This window comes from Heteronotia binoei, chromosome 4 (genome assembly GCF_032191835.1).
Source record: "Heteronotia binoei isolate CCM8104 ecotype False Entrance Well chromosome 4, APGP_CSIRO_Hbin_v1, whole genome shotgun sequence".
NCBI lineage: Eukaryota > Metazoa > Chordata > Lepidosauria > Squamata > Gekkonidae > Heteronotia > Heteronotia binoei.
The window spans coordinates 59,769,441-59,785,760 of NC_083226.1; the positions used below are offsets into that span (position 1 = coordinate 59,769,441).

General features: G+C 43.5%; 1 protein-coding gene across 1 annotated transcript in view; it reads right to left on the reverse strand.

Moving 5' to 3' along the window:
• RIC1 (RIC1 homolog, RAB6A GEF complex partner 1) overlaps positions 1-16,075 on the reverse strand; it is a 102,202-nt gene extending 86,127 nt beyond the window's left edge. The window contains exons 1-2 of the mRNA XM_060237370.1: positions 15,440-16,075; positions 5,708-5,815 (exon numbers count right to left, since the gene is read on the reverse strand). Of these exons, the coding sequence (XP_060093353.1) occupies positions 5,708-5,815; positions 15,440-15,580 (249 nt within the window). The 5' untranslated portion in view covers positions 15,581-16,075. The remainder of the gene's footprint in view (positions 1-5,707; positions 5,816-15,439) is intronic.
• Between the last annotated feature and the right edge of the window lie 245 nt (positions 16,076-16,320).

A 16,320-nucleotide genomic window follows, 5' to 3' on the forward strand; every position in this document is an offset into this window, starting at 1 on the left:
ACTTACATACATTTAGGATCTACAAAAATAGAGTAAAAAACCAAGTTGACTGCAAATTAGAAAGCAGCATGTTAGGCAGTCAGCCTCCAGTTTCATTCAATAATTTAATACTGACTGAGTATACTTCTCAATCCAGCAAAACTCGAGAAGAAAAATAAAAGGTTTCAGATTTCTTTCCAGGCATGGTTTCCTGTTTTTAAGGATACAGAAGAACAAAGAAAGCATGCACTTGTTTGCCTATTTCGCTAGTTGCTCTACTAATATTTTTCTCTTCAGTCAAATTTCCACAAATCCATTCTCTATTTTAAGACATTTTACTTTAGTGCATGTGGAACACAAAGTATCAAATGAAAGCCAGCAGTCTAGTCCTAATTTGTTTTCTTAACTATTCAGCCATCTTTAAAGATTTATACTTGCAGGCTACCTTATGCCAGCAGAAAGAGGAAAACAATACTGTGAGGTACCACCATTCTGACATTAACATACAAAAGATCTCCTTGAATTTCATTGCCAAAGCAACTGATACCGTCTACCAAGACTCTCACGATGCCATCAAAATAGCCTGCACTAACCATAGTTGGAGCAGCCCTGTGACACAGAGTGGTAAATCTGCAGTTCTGCAGTCCGAGCTCTCTGCTCACAACCTGAGGTCGATCCCGGCGGAAGCTGGGTTCAGGAAGCTGGTTTAAGATTGACTCAGCCTTCCATCGTTCCGATGAATAAAATGAGTACCCAGCTTGCTGGGGGGAAAGTGTAGATGACTGGGGAATGCAATGGCAAACCGCCCCATAAAAAGTCTGCCATGAAAACGTCATGATGCGACATCACCCCAGAGTAGGAAACAACTGGTGCTTACTTAGGGGACTACCTTTACCTTTTTAACCATAGTTAAGCTCAACTTTGAGCCAAGACAATCTTAGTTCAGCTGTGGTCTTGCTTTATATCAGTTTGGATACTTTTCATTAGAGCTGCCAACCAAATTCCCTAATTATGGATGTCAACCTGCAAAAAGCAAAGCCAAGCAATAAAATTCTATTTAATAATTCCATCCAATTTTCATTTCTATACAAATGGAAGGTGTTGGGGGAGGTGTCTTGATCCACTTATGGTGGAGTTGGCATTTGCAGAGCAGGTTAACAGTTCGGAGTGATCATGGACCCAGGCTTATGCTTGGACTCACACTTGGAAAAATAGGTTGTAACTGCGGCTATATTTGGTTTACTGTTTATCGGCTGCATCTGGTTTCCATCTCTCCTTTTTGAGGCTCAGTCATCCGGGCCAAACTAATCCAGCTTTTGTTAACATCACTGTTGGATTACTGTAAGATACTCTGTGTTGCCCTTGAAGACAACCTAGAAACTGCAGCTACTTTGGAACGCAGAAGCCTGATTATTGTTACGGACTAACTGATGGGACCACATCATGCCTATATTTTCTGCCAATTTGTTGGAGTTCAAAGCTCTTCACAGTCTAGCACCCACGTACATAGAGAGCTCTCTCTTCCTATATGCCCCTGTACACAACTACACTCCTACGGCTGTCACCTACTAGGGCATGTCTCCTGAGAAACCTGTATAAGGGTCAAGAAGCAATTGTCAGAACAGGATATGGAACAACTGACTGGTTTAGAATAGGAAAAGGAGTTTGACAAAAATGTATATTGTCACCCTGCTTATTTAATTTATATGCCGAGTACATTACACAGAATGCTGGCCTGGGTGGAGCAGAAGCCGGAATTAAGATTGCCGGGAAAAACATCAACAACCTCAGATATGCAGATGGTACCACTCTAATGGCAGAAAGTGAGGAGGACCTCTTGTTGAGGATGAAAGAGGAGAGCACAAAAGTAGGCTTGAAACTCAACATCAAAAAAACTAAGATCATGGCATCTGGCCTCATCACACTGTGGCAAATAGAAGGGGAACACATGGAAGTAGTGATGGATTTCACATTTCTGGGATCCAAGATCACTGCAGATGGTGACTGTAGCCATGAAATTAAAAGACGTGTGCTCCTTGGGAGCTATGGCGAACCTGGGTAATATAATAAAAAGTAGAGACATCACCCTGCCAACAAAAGTCCATATAGACAAAGCAATGGTATTCCCAGTAGTGATGTATGGCTGTGAGAAAGCTGGACCATAAGGAAGGCCAAGCACAGAAGAATAGATGCTTTTGAGCTGTGCTGCTGAAGAAGAATCTTGAGAGTCCCTTGGAATGCAAGAAGATCAAATCAGTCAGTCCTAAGGGAAATCAACCCTGACTGTTCCCTGGAAGGTCAGATGCTGAAGCTGAAGCTCAAATATTTTGGTCACCAAATGAGAAGGGAGCACTCCCTGGAGAAGATCCTGATGCTGAGAAAGACAGAAGGCAAAAGAAGAAGGGCACGGCAAAAGATGAGATGGCTGGACAGCCTTACTGATGTAACTAACACGAATTTGAGCAGAGTTAGGAGGATGGTGGAAGACAGGAGGGCCTGGCGTGACTTGGTCCATGGGGTCGCAAAGAGACGGACTTGACTGTGCGGCTGAACAACAACAAGCTAAAGTGAACTTACTACAGTAGGGAATTCAATCTAACACACTGCCTAAGCAGGATTCATTTTAGACATTACAAACAAAGACAAAAATCTGGTTAATTTCCAGGTCGGTCCGCTCAAACCCTCCTCTTCTCTCACACCATACACAGATAAAAACATAAAGCCTTAAATCTTGCCATTATAGTGTGAAAGGAAAAGACAGAGAATGTGTGAGCCCAACAATTAAGCAGTCACGAACAAAATATGTTTTAGAACAAAGTTTGAGTCCAATTACACCTTTAAGACTAACGAAGATTATACCCAGAATTAACTTTGTCTGAAAGGTGCCACTGGACTCAAACTCTGTTCTATTGTTTCAGACCAACATGGCTACTTCCCACCTGAAAACCTGTCTTGATGCATGGATGCAGATTAGAGCTGACTGATATTTCCTTTTTTAATTTTCTACAATGAACAAATCAATAAGGAATTTTTTTTGGGGGGGGAGAGGAGGAAAGGAAAGGATGAGAAAGTGCAATACAGGATTCTATTTCTTTGCCATCTTTTCACTAGAACAAGAATCAATCACCGATAAAAGGATTAGGCTCACAGAAAGCTTCCTCTAAGCTCGGCCACTTCCTTGTGGTTGCTTCAGAATTAAAGAGAGCCTGCCCTTTATTCTCAGAATGGGCATGCAGGTCAGGAATTGAGCTTAGATACAACACACCGAAGGGATGCAGTCCCTTTTCTCACTCCACAGTAGCTTAGCCTTCCATTGCCTTTGAAATGACAACATAGCAGACGCATAAAATTTGGCAGTCAGGAAGATCTTAAGAAGGACAGCATAATGCAGTGACAGTGTTACCACAGTCAAATGGGGAGTCTGCAGCTTGGTGAAAGTATATGACCTCTTTACTTTACTTTGATTTATATCCTGCCCTCCCCCACTGAAGCAGGTTCAGGGCGGCTCACAACATAAAACCACAACAGACAATTAAAATCCACAACAATGTTAAAAAATTTAACATTCAATAATTAAAACAATCAAAACAATGTGGTGCTAGCATCCTTGATGTTATATAATTTCAGTGGCAACAGTATTTCTTAAATTTTCTCTACAGTACAAGGCTCAGCGTCAGTTAAAGGCCAACCAAAAGAAAGTGGTCTTACAGGGCTTGCAGAACTGGGCAGGTCCCGCAAGGCCCTCACTTCCTCTGGCAGTTGGTTCCACCAGTAGAGGGCTGCTATCGAGAAGGCTCTCTCTCTGATGGTCTTTAGTTTGGCCTCCCTCAGCCCAGGAATTGCTAATAGGTTTCGGAATCCAGATTTAAGTACCCTTTGGGGAATGTGTGGGGAGAGATGGTCCCTAAGGTAGGCAGGTCCTAGACCATATAAGGCTTTAAAGGTAATAACTAGCACCTTGTAGCAAATCCGGTATACTATTGGCAGCCAGTGCAGTTCCTGCAGCCCCGGTTGCATGTGCTCCCACCTGAGAAGCCCCAATAGCAGCCTGGCCACCACGTTCTGCACTAGCTGCAGTTTCTGGATTTGAGACAGTCCCAAGTAGAGGACATTATAGAAGTCCAATTTCGAGGTGACTGTTGCATGGATCACAGTTGCCAGATCGCCGCACTCAAGGAAGGGGACCAACTGCCTCACTCGCCTAAGATGGAAAAATGTGGATTTAGCAGTGGCTGCTATCTGGGTCTCCATTGTCAAGGCAGGCTCCAGCAGCACCCCTAAGCTTCTGATCTTGTGTGCCATTGTCAGTGGTGTACTGTCAAATGCCGGTAAGAGGATTTCCCTGCCCAGACCACCGCAACTCAGGCAAAGGACCTCTGTCTTCGTTGGATTCTGCTTCAATTGACTCAGCCTAAGCCTCTGTATATACAAACTTTCAGATTCAATCTCCAGTTAAAAGAATCTCAGGTAGTAGTTGTTGGGAAGATCTTTCAGTAACCAGGACCCCAGATAATGCTTGCTGAAATACATACATTAAACCTGATCACTGGCATAAGGAAGCTTGAGAAGTTCACCCACCTTGCAGTTCTGTGTGCTGATTTAGAGTGATATTCCCCTAGCAGCATCAGGAGACCCCACAGGCCAAGCTTACATCCAGGGTAGTTTCGGAATTTTTGAAAAGTGAGGAGAATAGCAGGGTCATTCAAATCCCCATACACTATTATTCTGCAAGAGCAGGTAGTCTCTTCCTTTAATCAAAAATTATCCTCCCACCGCATTCCCATTTATGCTCATACTACTGTCTCACATTGGCATTGATATCAGAAATTCATTACAGACTGAGGATCCATAAGACTCATGGGAGAGGGAAATACTATCCCTTCTCACTTGCCTCCACCTTCCCTCTTCTCAGCCTTTTCTCCACTTCCCCCCATCCCATTTTCCAGACTCTCTTGCATCCCCTACAACTTTATTCTCCCTCCCCACACACACCACCGCAGCTTTCCCACAGCCTTCTCCCTGCCAGGGTTATCTAGGCCCAGGCTCCAGTGCAAATCGAATACAAGTCTTCGATTTTCTGTTCACTTTCCTACATGTATTCTTTCTAATATGCAATTCAGAAAAATTGATGTGGGTATAGGGTTTCCAGCCGCAAAATGGGTGTGAGGAATCCCCCAATTTCAGAGGATCCTGCCTGCCACTTATCCGGTGGGAGGAAGCCCTCCCCCCAACATCCATGACCTTGCACAGAAGTGACATCATCATGCTGGGGACATCATGTACAGTGACATCACTCCGACTCCCCACTCCTGGAAAGCTCCCTCCCACCCTTTCAGCAAGAGCTTAGGACCTAGTTAACACTCCCTTAGATGGCACTCCTCCCAGCAGTATTAAGCCCACAAAGTCACAGCATACAATGCCATGATATAAAGGTCCCAGGGTATGAAACAAGAGAGTGTATGACATAGCAAATTTGCTAAAGTTAAGCAGGTTTGGATGTGGCCAGTGCTTGGATGAGAGACTAATGAGAGACCTTATATATTCTTGAGTTCTATGATGAAAGAAAGATAGAAATCAAGTGCCTAAAAGTTTCTCAGACTAAAGATCACAATTTCCTTTCCCTTGTCATAGAATAGAGAATTACTCAGACATTAAAATTCCCTACTAATGTATCAAATTAGTATCATAATCCCATCCCCACACAAACACAAGGAGCATCTTTACTTACCGAAATAGCTAACATGGTGCTGTCAGGTCTCCACTCAACTTGGTCATAAGGTCCAAATTGCAATGCTGCTTTTGGTAACTCTTTATAGCTTACAATTAACACACTGGGCTGGAAAAAAAAGAGTACAATATTTACCATTGCTATATTTCAGAGTTAACCAACAAAAATACCTTCAACAAATAACATGCTCAAATGACAAGAAAAAGTGTGTGGCTGATACAAAAACCAAATTTAGGATTTAGCAGCATGACAAAAAGCATTTGATATGACTGGCTCCGTTCTCATTTCTGGACACTTCTATGTTCTAGACTTCTATATTCAGGCTGCCTGCCACTACACAAAGACCATGAACATCAACTGCATACGGTGCAATTTTCTGTAATGTATATTAAGTAGCTTATTTTGCAGCAAAGTATTAGGGAAAATCTCAAATGCCTGAAATCAGTTCACTATTACAAGTAACAATTTGTACTGCCATCTAGAAATATCCAAGCCTATCTACTGCTGGCTCCTAAAAAGCCAAATCTATGCAAAGTTTTCTTTTAAGAATTACTAGAAATAATAATGGATGTTAAATTTACTATAGTAATCACACTGGCACACTTAAAAAGTGAACCTTCTATCCTTTCAGTGGCTTCACATGTTAATTCTTAACAGTATTCTTCCAAAAACAATGAAAACAAATAGATTATATATCAAGCGCAACATGAAAGACAAGCTTGTGAAAAACAAACGTATCTTCCTAGTCTACTGATTCTTTATCAAAAAGAACAGTATAACAAAAATCAGAGCAACACATAGCCTGGTTAGCTCTTTTCCTCAGTTTCACAAATAGTTTAGGAGAGTAACACTGTTCTGAGAAATAAAAGGACACAATTTTTGTTTCCCTATTCCATTCCTCCCAACTAAATGTGGCAAATGTTATATACTTTCAGCACAGACTGTAAACTCCAAATATGATTCACCCCCAAGAAGATCAACTGAAAACTTTTACAAAGCAAGTCAAAAGCCATGCAAAGCAAAACCTTATCATACATACTAGTAATAAGGCCCATTGTGGGGAGAAATATAATGGACGCTAGAAATTTGCTATGGGTGAGTTTCATGACCTTGGCGGGAGGGGGGGAGGGGAGGGCTGGGTAGAGAAGGAAAAGATAGAGGGAGGCAAGGTTTATCAAGAAGGCAGTGGTTGGAAAGGGGAATTGAGAAAGTGGGGAAATGTGGGACAGGTTATGAGAGAAGGGGGTATCTTCAGAAAGAAGAGATGGGAGCAAAAGAAATGAGGTAGACTGCGTTCTATCTCCTCCCCCCTCCCTGCAGCCTCTATCTAGGGAAAGTGCAGTCATTCTTCACAGTGGGGATCAAAGCAACTTATATCATTCTCCTCTTCTCCCTTTTGATCTAAACAACAACCCTGTGAGGCATGTTAGGCTGAAAGTCTGTGACTGGTCCAAAATCACTCAGTCAGCTTCCACAGCAAGAAGCTGGGCCTGGCAGACCCTGCTCTGAAATGCCAGCTGCCATGTCACACTGGCTGTCCTGGGGGGTGACCTCAGCAAGGTATAATGACTCAGAGCATATTGATATATACCCACCTAGGGAGCAGATGTAGTTCTGAGTGATCTCCAGGTCTGACCTGGAGATTGGCAATAGTTCCCTGGGAGGAAATGGCTGGCTTGGGAGTGGAGTCTACAGCATTGTACCTTTCTAAGTTTGCGTTGGTCCTCAAAAGCAGGCTCCACCCCTCCAATCTCCAAGAATTTCCCAACCTGGAGTTGGCAACCTTCTCTCCTTTCCAGCCAATCATCAACCTACCTTGATTTGATTCCTGACTTCATCTTTCCATCTCCTTCCTCTCCCATCTTTCTCCACAGCATAGACCAAAGCAGCTTACATAATTTTCCTCTCCCCCTTTTGATCCACACAACCCTGTGAGGTAGGTTAGGCTGAAACTCTGTGACTGGTCTGAAATCCCGCAGTCAATTTCCACAGTAGGAACCTGGGTCTGGCAGACCTTGCCCTGAACCGCTGACTGTCACGTCACAGTGGCTGTCAAAGTGATTGTGGGCTGAAACCATATTTCATACTTCCACTTAAATGTACTTTAAATATGATAATATTGAGATATATCCAGGTACTCGTTGGATGGACTTTTCTTTGCAATCTTGTAAAGTTGAACTTCTTTATAATGTGTTTAAAAGGATTTATATGACTTCTTAAAAATGTTTTACTAAATACGCTGTTAGTCAGTATATCACAGTGTGTGTGCGTTTTGTATTTTCTGAACAGGAGCAAGCAGCCAAGCCTAGTTAAGTCATACCAGTCAGGTGCCTGGAAAGGGCTTCCTCCCCCTGCCTTTTACTGACAGAAACAATTTTGGCTGTAGGGTTGCCAGGTTCAACTCGGAAAATACCTGGGGACTTCAGGGGTGGATCCAGGAGACTTTCCCATTCCCCTCTGCAAATAAATAAAAATACAACATTGCCGTTCCCCTGAATACAGTCTTCATTTCCTTGTCCTGCAGCAGCTGACTACACTTTCACTAAATTAAAGTGAACACACAAACTCTCACATAAAGCAGCCAAATAAACACAGTATGCAAACACATACTTTTGTGATCTCACTGGGGCAATTACTCATTGGAGCAATTTACTCACCAGAACCATCTACTGTATTTCAACAAACTTCTTAAGACTAACAGGAAAATGAAAGCAGAGCAGCTCGAAACACAGGGCTCTGCTCACTTCCTTTCCTTTTATACACTCACCAGGAAGATCCAGGAGCCCTCAGTCAACTGGGGGAAGGCTTTCTCTATCTTCTCTGCAAAGCAGTGCCTCAATTCTCAGCCAATCGTACACAACAGACCGTGAGTGGCAGTTGACAGGCCAATGGTTTATGGAGTGCACCCTAAGCCAATGGGAGACCTGGATTTGGTCTCACCGTAGGACTTTTATTATATAAAGGATTACATCTTTTTTTAATCAATGCTGTGGGTAGGTAAGAAAGAACACATACTGCTTGAATTTCAGGATAATGAGGTTTTAAAAGATCCACAAGATTAATGTCAAGAAACTTTGTTTCTTCTTATTACCCAAGTTTTTGCCTATCTAACTTAACCCAACATTAAGTGCTTAGAATATTTACTACATTAGAAATCAACATAAATAATCATAAATACTGAACCCCTGCAATGATTTTTTCAATTTAAAGGCTAATATATAACAAGAACACTTTTTAAAAAAAATCAGCTTCTCAAGTCTTATTCTCTGGCTTGGCTGAAATTTTTTTTAGAAGTACTTCTAATGCCTAATGCATATTTTTAAACTGAAAAGCCAGATCAAAATCTTTTTTGAAGTTGACATGTTTCATGAAATGCTTATGCAGAAAAATAATACCCCTTTAAATTGAAGTTTCAGGTGCTTTTACAGCACAAATATAAGATACCATATAAGCAGAGCAGCTCATGCAGTTAACTAATATGGCCTCACTGGCCGCAGACTTTACATGTTGGCTCAACCTAATGTGTTGAGCTTGTCAAGGATTTTAAAGGCAAGATCAGAGTTGCATGGCCTGGTCCCTCTCATGAAAGCAGTGGATGCTACTTTATCCGCAACATCATAATTTACTGTTTGGTAAAATAAGCTTTGCAGAAAAGTGAGCAAGCTTCCCTAACTTGCTTTAACTATCAGTTTTCTGTTCCACAGCTTGCAGAGTAAGGCTAAGTATACATTATTAATGTCTGGAAAGTTTCTGACCTACCAGATACGGGATAACAGCAACACAGTAGTATCATATTAACAATTACAATCTGCCCGTAAGATCATGTAAAATCTTAAACATCCGTATTCTCTAGTGTGTCAGGAAAAACAATTCAAGCTCACGCCAAACTTTATGAAATTGTGCACCAACATCAAACCTACTAAATCTTTTGTATCTCTATAGCCCAGAAGCCACATGAGATACTCGCTCAACTTCTACACACTTCATCATAGCCATTTAACAGCCTTTTCTCTTCAGAGCACTGTAATCTTCCTCAGGTAACCCATCCTTCAGTAGCCATGCTTGTAACCCCTTTTTTTTTCAACAATTCCAGTGGGGTTGCAGTGTTCCCATGACAAATTTTAGCCATCTGCAGATGCTTAAGGGAAACTGTAAACTGGTCCCTATCTGAAGGGACCTTCCCTCAGCCTCTTAAAGGGGCAGTTGTCCACCCCCTCCTAAAGAAACCATCTTTGGACCCAGCCATATTGGCAAATTATCGGCCAGTGTCAAACTTGCCTTTTTTGGGCAAGATCATTGAGAGGGCGGTCGCAGTGCAGTTACAGAGCTTTCTGAATGATGCTTCCGTACTGAACCTTTTTCAGTCTGGGTTCTGCCTGGGCCATGGGACGGAGACTATCCTGGTCGCTCTCATGGATGACCTCCAGAGGCATCTGGATAGAGGTGGCTCGGCGGTACTGATGCTCTTAGACCTGTTGGCCGCATCTGATATGGTCGACCATTAGCTACTGACCTGCTGCCTCGCCGACGCTGGGATACAGGGGTTGGCCTTACAGTGGCTCTCCTCTTTCCTTCAGGGTCGGGGACAAAGGGTGGCGATAGGGGAGGACCTGTCTCAATGGCAACCACTTGTGTGTGGTGTGCCACAAGGGGCAGTTCTATTCCCGATGTTGTTCAACATCTACAAGAGCCCCCTTGCCTAGAGGTTTGGACTGGGATGTCATCAGTATGCAGATGACACTCAGCTTTATCTACTGATGGGCGGCCAGTCTAACTCCTCCATAGAAGATCTGACCATGGCGCTTCAAGCTGTGGCAGGGTGGCTCAGGCTGAGTCAACTGAAGTTGAATCCAACAAAGAAGGAGGTCCTGTACCTAAGTCGTGGCGGTCTTGGAACTGAGGTCTTACTACCAACCTTTGATGGGGCACCACTTACACCGGTGCCCAAGGTCAAAAGTTTAGGGATGCTCCTGGATCCCTCTTTAAATATGGAGGCCCAGGTGGCAGCCACTGCCAGATCAGCCTTCTATCATCTGCAGCTGATAAGGCAGTTGGTCCCCTACCTTGAGTGCAGTGACTTGGTGACAGTGATCCACGCCACAGTCACCTCAAGATTGGATTACTGCAATGCCCTCTACACAGGGCTACCCTTGTCTCAAACCCAGAAGCTTCAACTAGTGTAGAATGCAGCAGCCAGGTTGTTAATGGGTCTTCCTTTATGGGAACACATTCAACCTGTGCTGAAAGCGCTGCACTGGTTGCCTATTGCATACCATGTTTGTTTCAAGGTGTTGGTTCTCACCTTTAAGGCCCTACATGGCCAGGGGCTTGCATACCTTAAGGACTGCCTTTCCCCATATGTTCCCCGGAGAGCAGTTCGGTCTGGTTCACAAAATCTACTTACAATTCCCGGCTCTAAAGAGGCCAGGCTCATGACAACTAGAGCCAGAGCCTTCTCTGTGGTGGCTCCACACTGGTGGAATGAGTTGCCGGAAGAGGTCAGGGCCCTGAAAGAGCTCATACAGTTTCGCAGGGCCTGTAAGATGGCACTCTTCCACCAGGCATTTGTAAACTAGATGGCCGGCCACTACAGTTCGAGGTAACATATGAACCATCCCTTGAAATCCGCTGTACACCACCCATGGAGATGACAATTTAAGATCTGCTTACAGAGAATCAGAAACTAAGATTATAGCGCCGAAATATTTTATGTACTTTTATGTTTTTATATTATTCTATGGTTTATGGTTTTAATGTATTATTGTATTTACTTATGCACATGCATGTCTATGTGAGTTGCCCTTAGCCAGCCTTGGTGAGGAGGGTGGAATACAAATTGAATAAAGTAAATAAATAAAACATGCAGCTTTTTATAATGAACATTGTTGCTACTAATATAATGCAATTCATGTTTGTAGACAACCAACTTTCCACAAAGTTTTACAGAATACAAGGCCTTCAGGTTTTTCACAAACAATATTTCCTTTTCATGTATTTGTGCATATTTCAGAGATAAGTGAGAAGTGACTTCTAGCACTTTTCTGCCCTATCAAATTATGCCTTCTTCCTATTTAAAAAGCCACACTTAAATATTCACATGCCGTGGCAACCCAACCCTAATACCAGCAGTACTGGCACATAAACAAAATGAATTGTAACAACACATTGCCACAAAGCATCCCAGATGCGTAAGATGGTAGGCATTATCCTTGATTCATTTCAGTCTGGTTTCTGTCCTGGCCATGGGATGGAGACAGCATTGGTTGCCCTCAAAGATGATCTCTGCAGACACCTGGAACAAGGTGGGTTGGTGCTGCTGTTGCTTTTAGATCTTAGAGTAGTGTTTGACCTGGTCGATTATGATCTTAAGACACATCACCTCACTGACATAGGAGTTTGGGGGATTGCCGTACAGTAGTTTTCCTTCTTTCACCACAGTCAGGGACAGAAGATGGTGCTTGGCAAGCAGACCTCCCTGTGACACCCACTTGAATGTGGAGTGCTGTAGGGGCCAATCCTCTTGCCAATGCTGTTTAATATCTACATGTGCCCCCTCACCCAGTTGGTCTGGGGGCTTGAGCTGGGTTGTCACCAATATGCAGAAAACACCCAGTTCTATCTGTTGTTGGGTGGCTGCCTGGACTCCACCCCAGAGAATCTGGCTGGGGCATTGAGAGCAGTGGTTGAATGGCTGCAGCAGAGCTGGCTGAAGCTTACTCCAGCAGAGACAGAAGTTTTGTACCTGAGCTGGGGTGGGGTGGAATCAAGTATCAGGCTCCCAACCCTGGACAGTGTATTACTTGTGCTGGCCCAGAATGTGAAGAGCCTGGGAGTGCTTCCAGATGCCTCAGTTTCATTGGAGACCCAGGTCACCACAGTTGCCAGGTCAGCTTTTTATCATCTTCAGCAGATCAGGCAACTGGTACACTACCTTCCTCCCAGGACTTGGCAACAGTGACCATGCAATGGTCACAGCCAAGCTGAATTACTGTAACTTACTCCATGTGGGCTTGTCCTTGGGGCTGATCCAGAAACTCCAGCTACTTCAAAATGCAGCAGCGTACCTGCTGACTGCATCGCCTGTGCGGGCTTGCATTTGGTTGGTGCTACGCCAATTGCACTGGTTATTAAGTACCAGATTTGCTTCAAGGTGCTGGTACTGACCTTCAAAGCCTGGCACAAGCTGGTACCAACATTTCTAAGGGACCACCTCTCTCCATATGTACCCCAAAGAACTTTACACTCAGCAAATCAACATCTGCTAGTTGTCCCAGACAAAGGTACATCCATGTAGCCTTGACTAGGGCCAGAGCTTTTTCTGGCCGCTGCCTGATGGAACATGCTTCCACTTGGAATCTGAGCCCTGCTGGACCTTCTACCAGTCTACAGGGCCTGTAAAATGAAACTGTTCTGCCAGGCCTTTGGATGATGCAACAGACATCCAAATTAATTCAGCCTCCCTTGCTGAAGTTTTCCATCATTAGGCGGCCCAGATTGATTAGATTTTATAGGCCCAGCTTTGAGATTGTTGCACTTTAGGCAACAGTGCTATCTGCTTTAAATTATATTGTTTTAACTATTTTAATTATTGAATTATGTAATTACTGTCTTATTGTTGTATATTCTTGTTGTGATCTGCCCTGAGCTCACTTGTGGGGAGGGCAGAATAGAAATCCAAATAAATAAATAAATAAATAAATTTTGCTGTATCAGATCAAGAGCCTCTTTACTCAAGTATTCCAACATCATCCAGACTCTGGAAACATACAAGAAAGGTCTATGCTTTTTTATCCCCAGTATCAGATGCACAGTTACACACAAGCTACATTTACGTAATATGACTAATGGTGACAACTGACCTAACCTCTACAAATGTATCTATATTTCTTTTAAGTCTGTTAAGCTGTTACCCAGCATATTTTATAGCAGTGAATTCCACAGACTCAAGGTTCCTTTGCTATCCTGAATGTACTGTTAATTTTTACTGAATAGTCCCAAATTCTAGCTTTACTATTAAAAGAAAAGGTGCCCCTCCACTAGAACTGTTAAGGTACCCTTAATCTCCCCACTTTTCAGCTTTTTCTAAAATGTCTCAGAAGTAATTAACCTTTCCTCACACTACAGGTGGTTGGGCTTCCTAAGAATTCAGAAACCTTCTCCAGTGCTTCAGGGTTTTTTTGCGAGAAGGAGCAACTAGATTCATAAAGGGATACTGAAATTATGTCACAGGCAGGTAACACTGTTACAAATCATTGCCAGGAGGGTGTTAAAAATAGTTTAAGGTACGTCCTGAAGTGTGGCAGCACTACAGAAAGAGGTGCTTTATGTTTTGAAACCAACATAAAAAGTGCACACCAATTGGGTAGTGCTACTGGTCACACAGTGCCACTATAAAAAAAACACTGCATCGTAGGCATCAATGGAAGTAAAAACTAAGCAATTTACTGGCTTGTGGAACCACTGCCTTATGAACTGCAGTTTCCTTTGACGACCTTTTTAAAAGTCAAGGTTTATCTGATATAGCTGATCAACAACACCTGAATTACTCATATTTAAATCAGTTACAATTTTAAAATGGATTTTGAATCTGTAAGTAAAACAAAACTGGTAGTATTATATTTTGATAGTATGATAGGGAGGCAATGCACATTCCACTGCACCCTCTCAAATTTCAACACTTCAGTGTTTTGTTAAAGCATGAACATCAGATAGTAAAACTGGTAACTACTGACAACACTGCTGTCATTGACAAATCCTCACTCAAAGACCAAGGTAGACTCTCTGAATAAAACTCAAATAATTAATTTCATCCATGTTTAACAAATGCTACTAGCCTCTTCTTGAGCATAATCTTTTGTAATTCCTTCCTGCACTGGATTCAGAATACGGAACTTATAAACAGAATGTCATGGATGCTTCAGGTGTATGACCTAAATTACACTCAGCTATTCAGTCAGACATGGAGAATAACATCCTGGGAATAAAATGTCGCTGCCAACTGCAATTATGATATCCATGGACTAGTGAACATTTGAGAAACTGTGGAACACTAGAACATTTTTAAAAAACTTAATGAACATACCCATGAAAAGACTTATTTGTATATGTCCAAACCAGTGCTACAGGGTAGTGAAAAACAATGTAGAAACACTGATCAGACAAGCTTATACTTTAGATCCAAAAGAATGATAAGGAAAGGGAGAAAAAATTTCAGTTTCAACTACAGTTTAAACAACATGAATGCTGACAAAAGCAAAACAGGTGGGGTCCTGTCCCTTTAAAATAACCATCATTTCCCACTAACTTTCTTGTAGTAATACAGTTATTTACGTCATTGAGAAACAGTCCAAACCAGCCATTTATAAGAATTTAGTGAGAAGGCCACAAGAAACATTGAAAGAGATCCCTCATTTTAAAGATGCATCCCCATAATTCAGATTTAAGTCCTGTATATACTTTCCTTTCCATACAGCAAAGAGGCTCTCTAGCCATCACAGGTCCTTTTAGTAATCCTTTTCTTATGACATTTAACTATGCCTCGTAAATACATCTTCCACTAGTCCAGTACAACCCTCCTGTGGTGTAGACAAGTTTTTACCAAATTTGCTATTGGACAACAGAGGATGGAAGAAAAAGGCTTCCCCGAGAGTAAACAAGTCAGGGTTTGAACCCAGACCTGGGTCGAGCCCTCTTAACAATGGACCTCTGACCTCGCTGGAAGGAGAGACTCACCCGGCTGTACCAGATGCTCAGCTGAGACGGGGACAACACGGCGAACAAAGTCCTTTGCGGGTCGGCCTGGATGCGGAGCGGGGGCTCGTGAGCCTCCAAGGGGCAGAGCAGCCTCTTCGGCCACCCACTCAGGAAATACATGGCTGGAGAAGGCTTCCTTTCCCGCCGGGGCTACGAGGCGGCCGGAGCCAGCAAGAGTCTCAGCATCAGCCCTGGCGGGCGGCGGCGTTCTCGAGACGCAGAAGGGCCCAAGGCATAATAACACCCACTCTCACCGCCGGAACCTTCCTGGAGGCCGGTCGGGCCCCCGACGGAGCTGAGCGGGGACCGCTCGGACGAAGGAATAAGGGCTCCCTTTCCGGTGTGCTTCGGGGGAGGGGGGTAAGAGGGGGTGGTTATAATGCGAAACCGCGCCCTCGCGGCGCCTCTTCAACCTTCCAGTGGCCTAGCGCTCTTCCCCGCAGGACTCCGCTCCCTCCCGCCGCCATCTCTTCCTTCTCTCCTCTGCTATGTTGGCGTCTGGTAGTCGGAATGCCGAAGGAGCCACACAGGGAAGCGCGCATGCGCGCTCATACAGGCAACGAGAGGGAGAGACAGTCGCCTTGGCGCATCCTGTCGGCACTCTGGCGCGGAATCGGGGAGACAGAGGGAAGGAAAAGAAAAGAAAGATCCAGCGATTGGATCAAGCGCCTGAGGGAAAGCCGGAAGTTGTCATAAGCTGTCATAAGACAACTACCTTCTCCACCAGAAACAGGAAAAGGTTGTCATGTGGGAGGCTGGAGAAATTGTAGAGGTGGGCTTTGAATGGGAGGCTGTTGCGGGCGAGGCGAACGTGGAAGGAACAGAAAACCAATGTGGATAGCGAGTATGTATATTTTCAA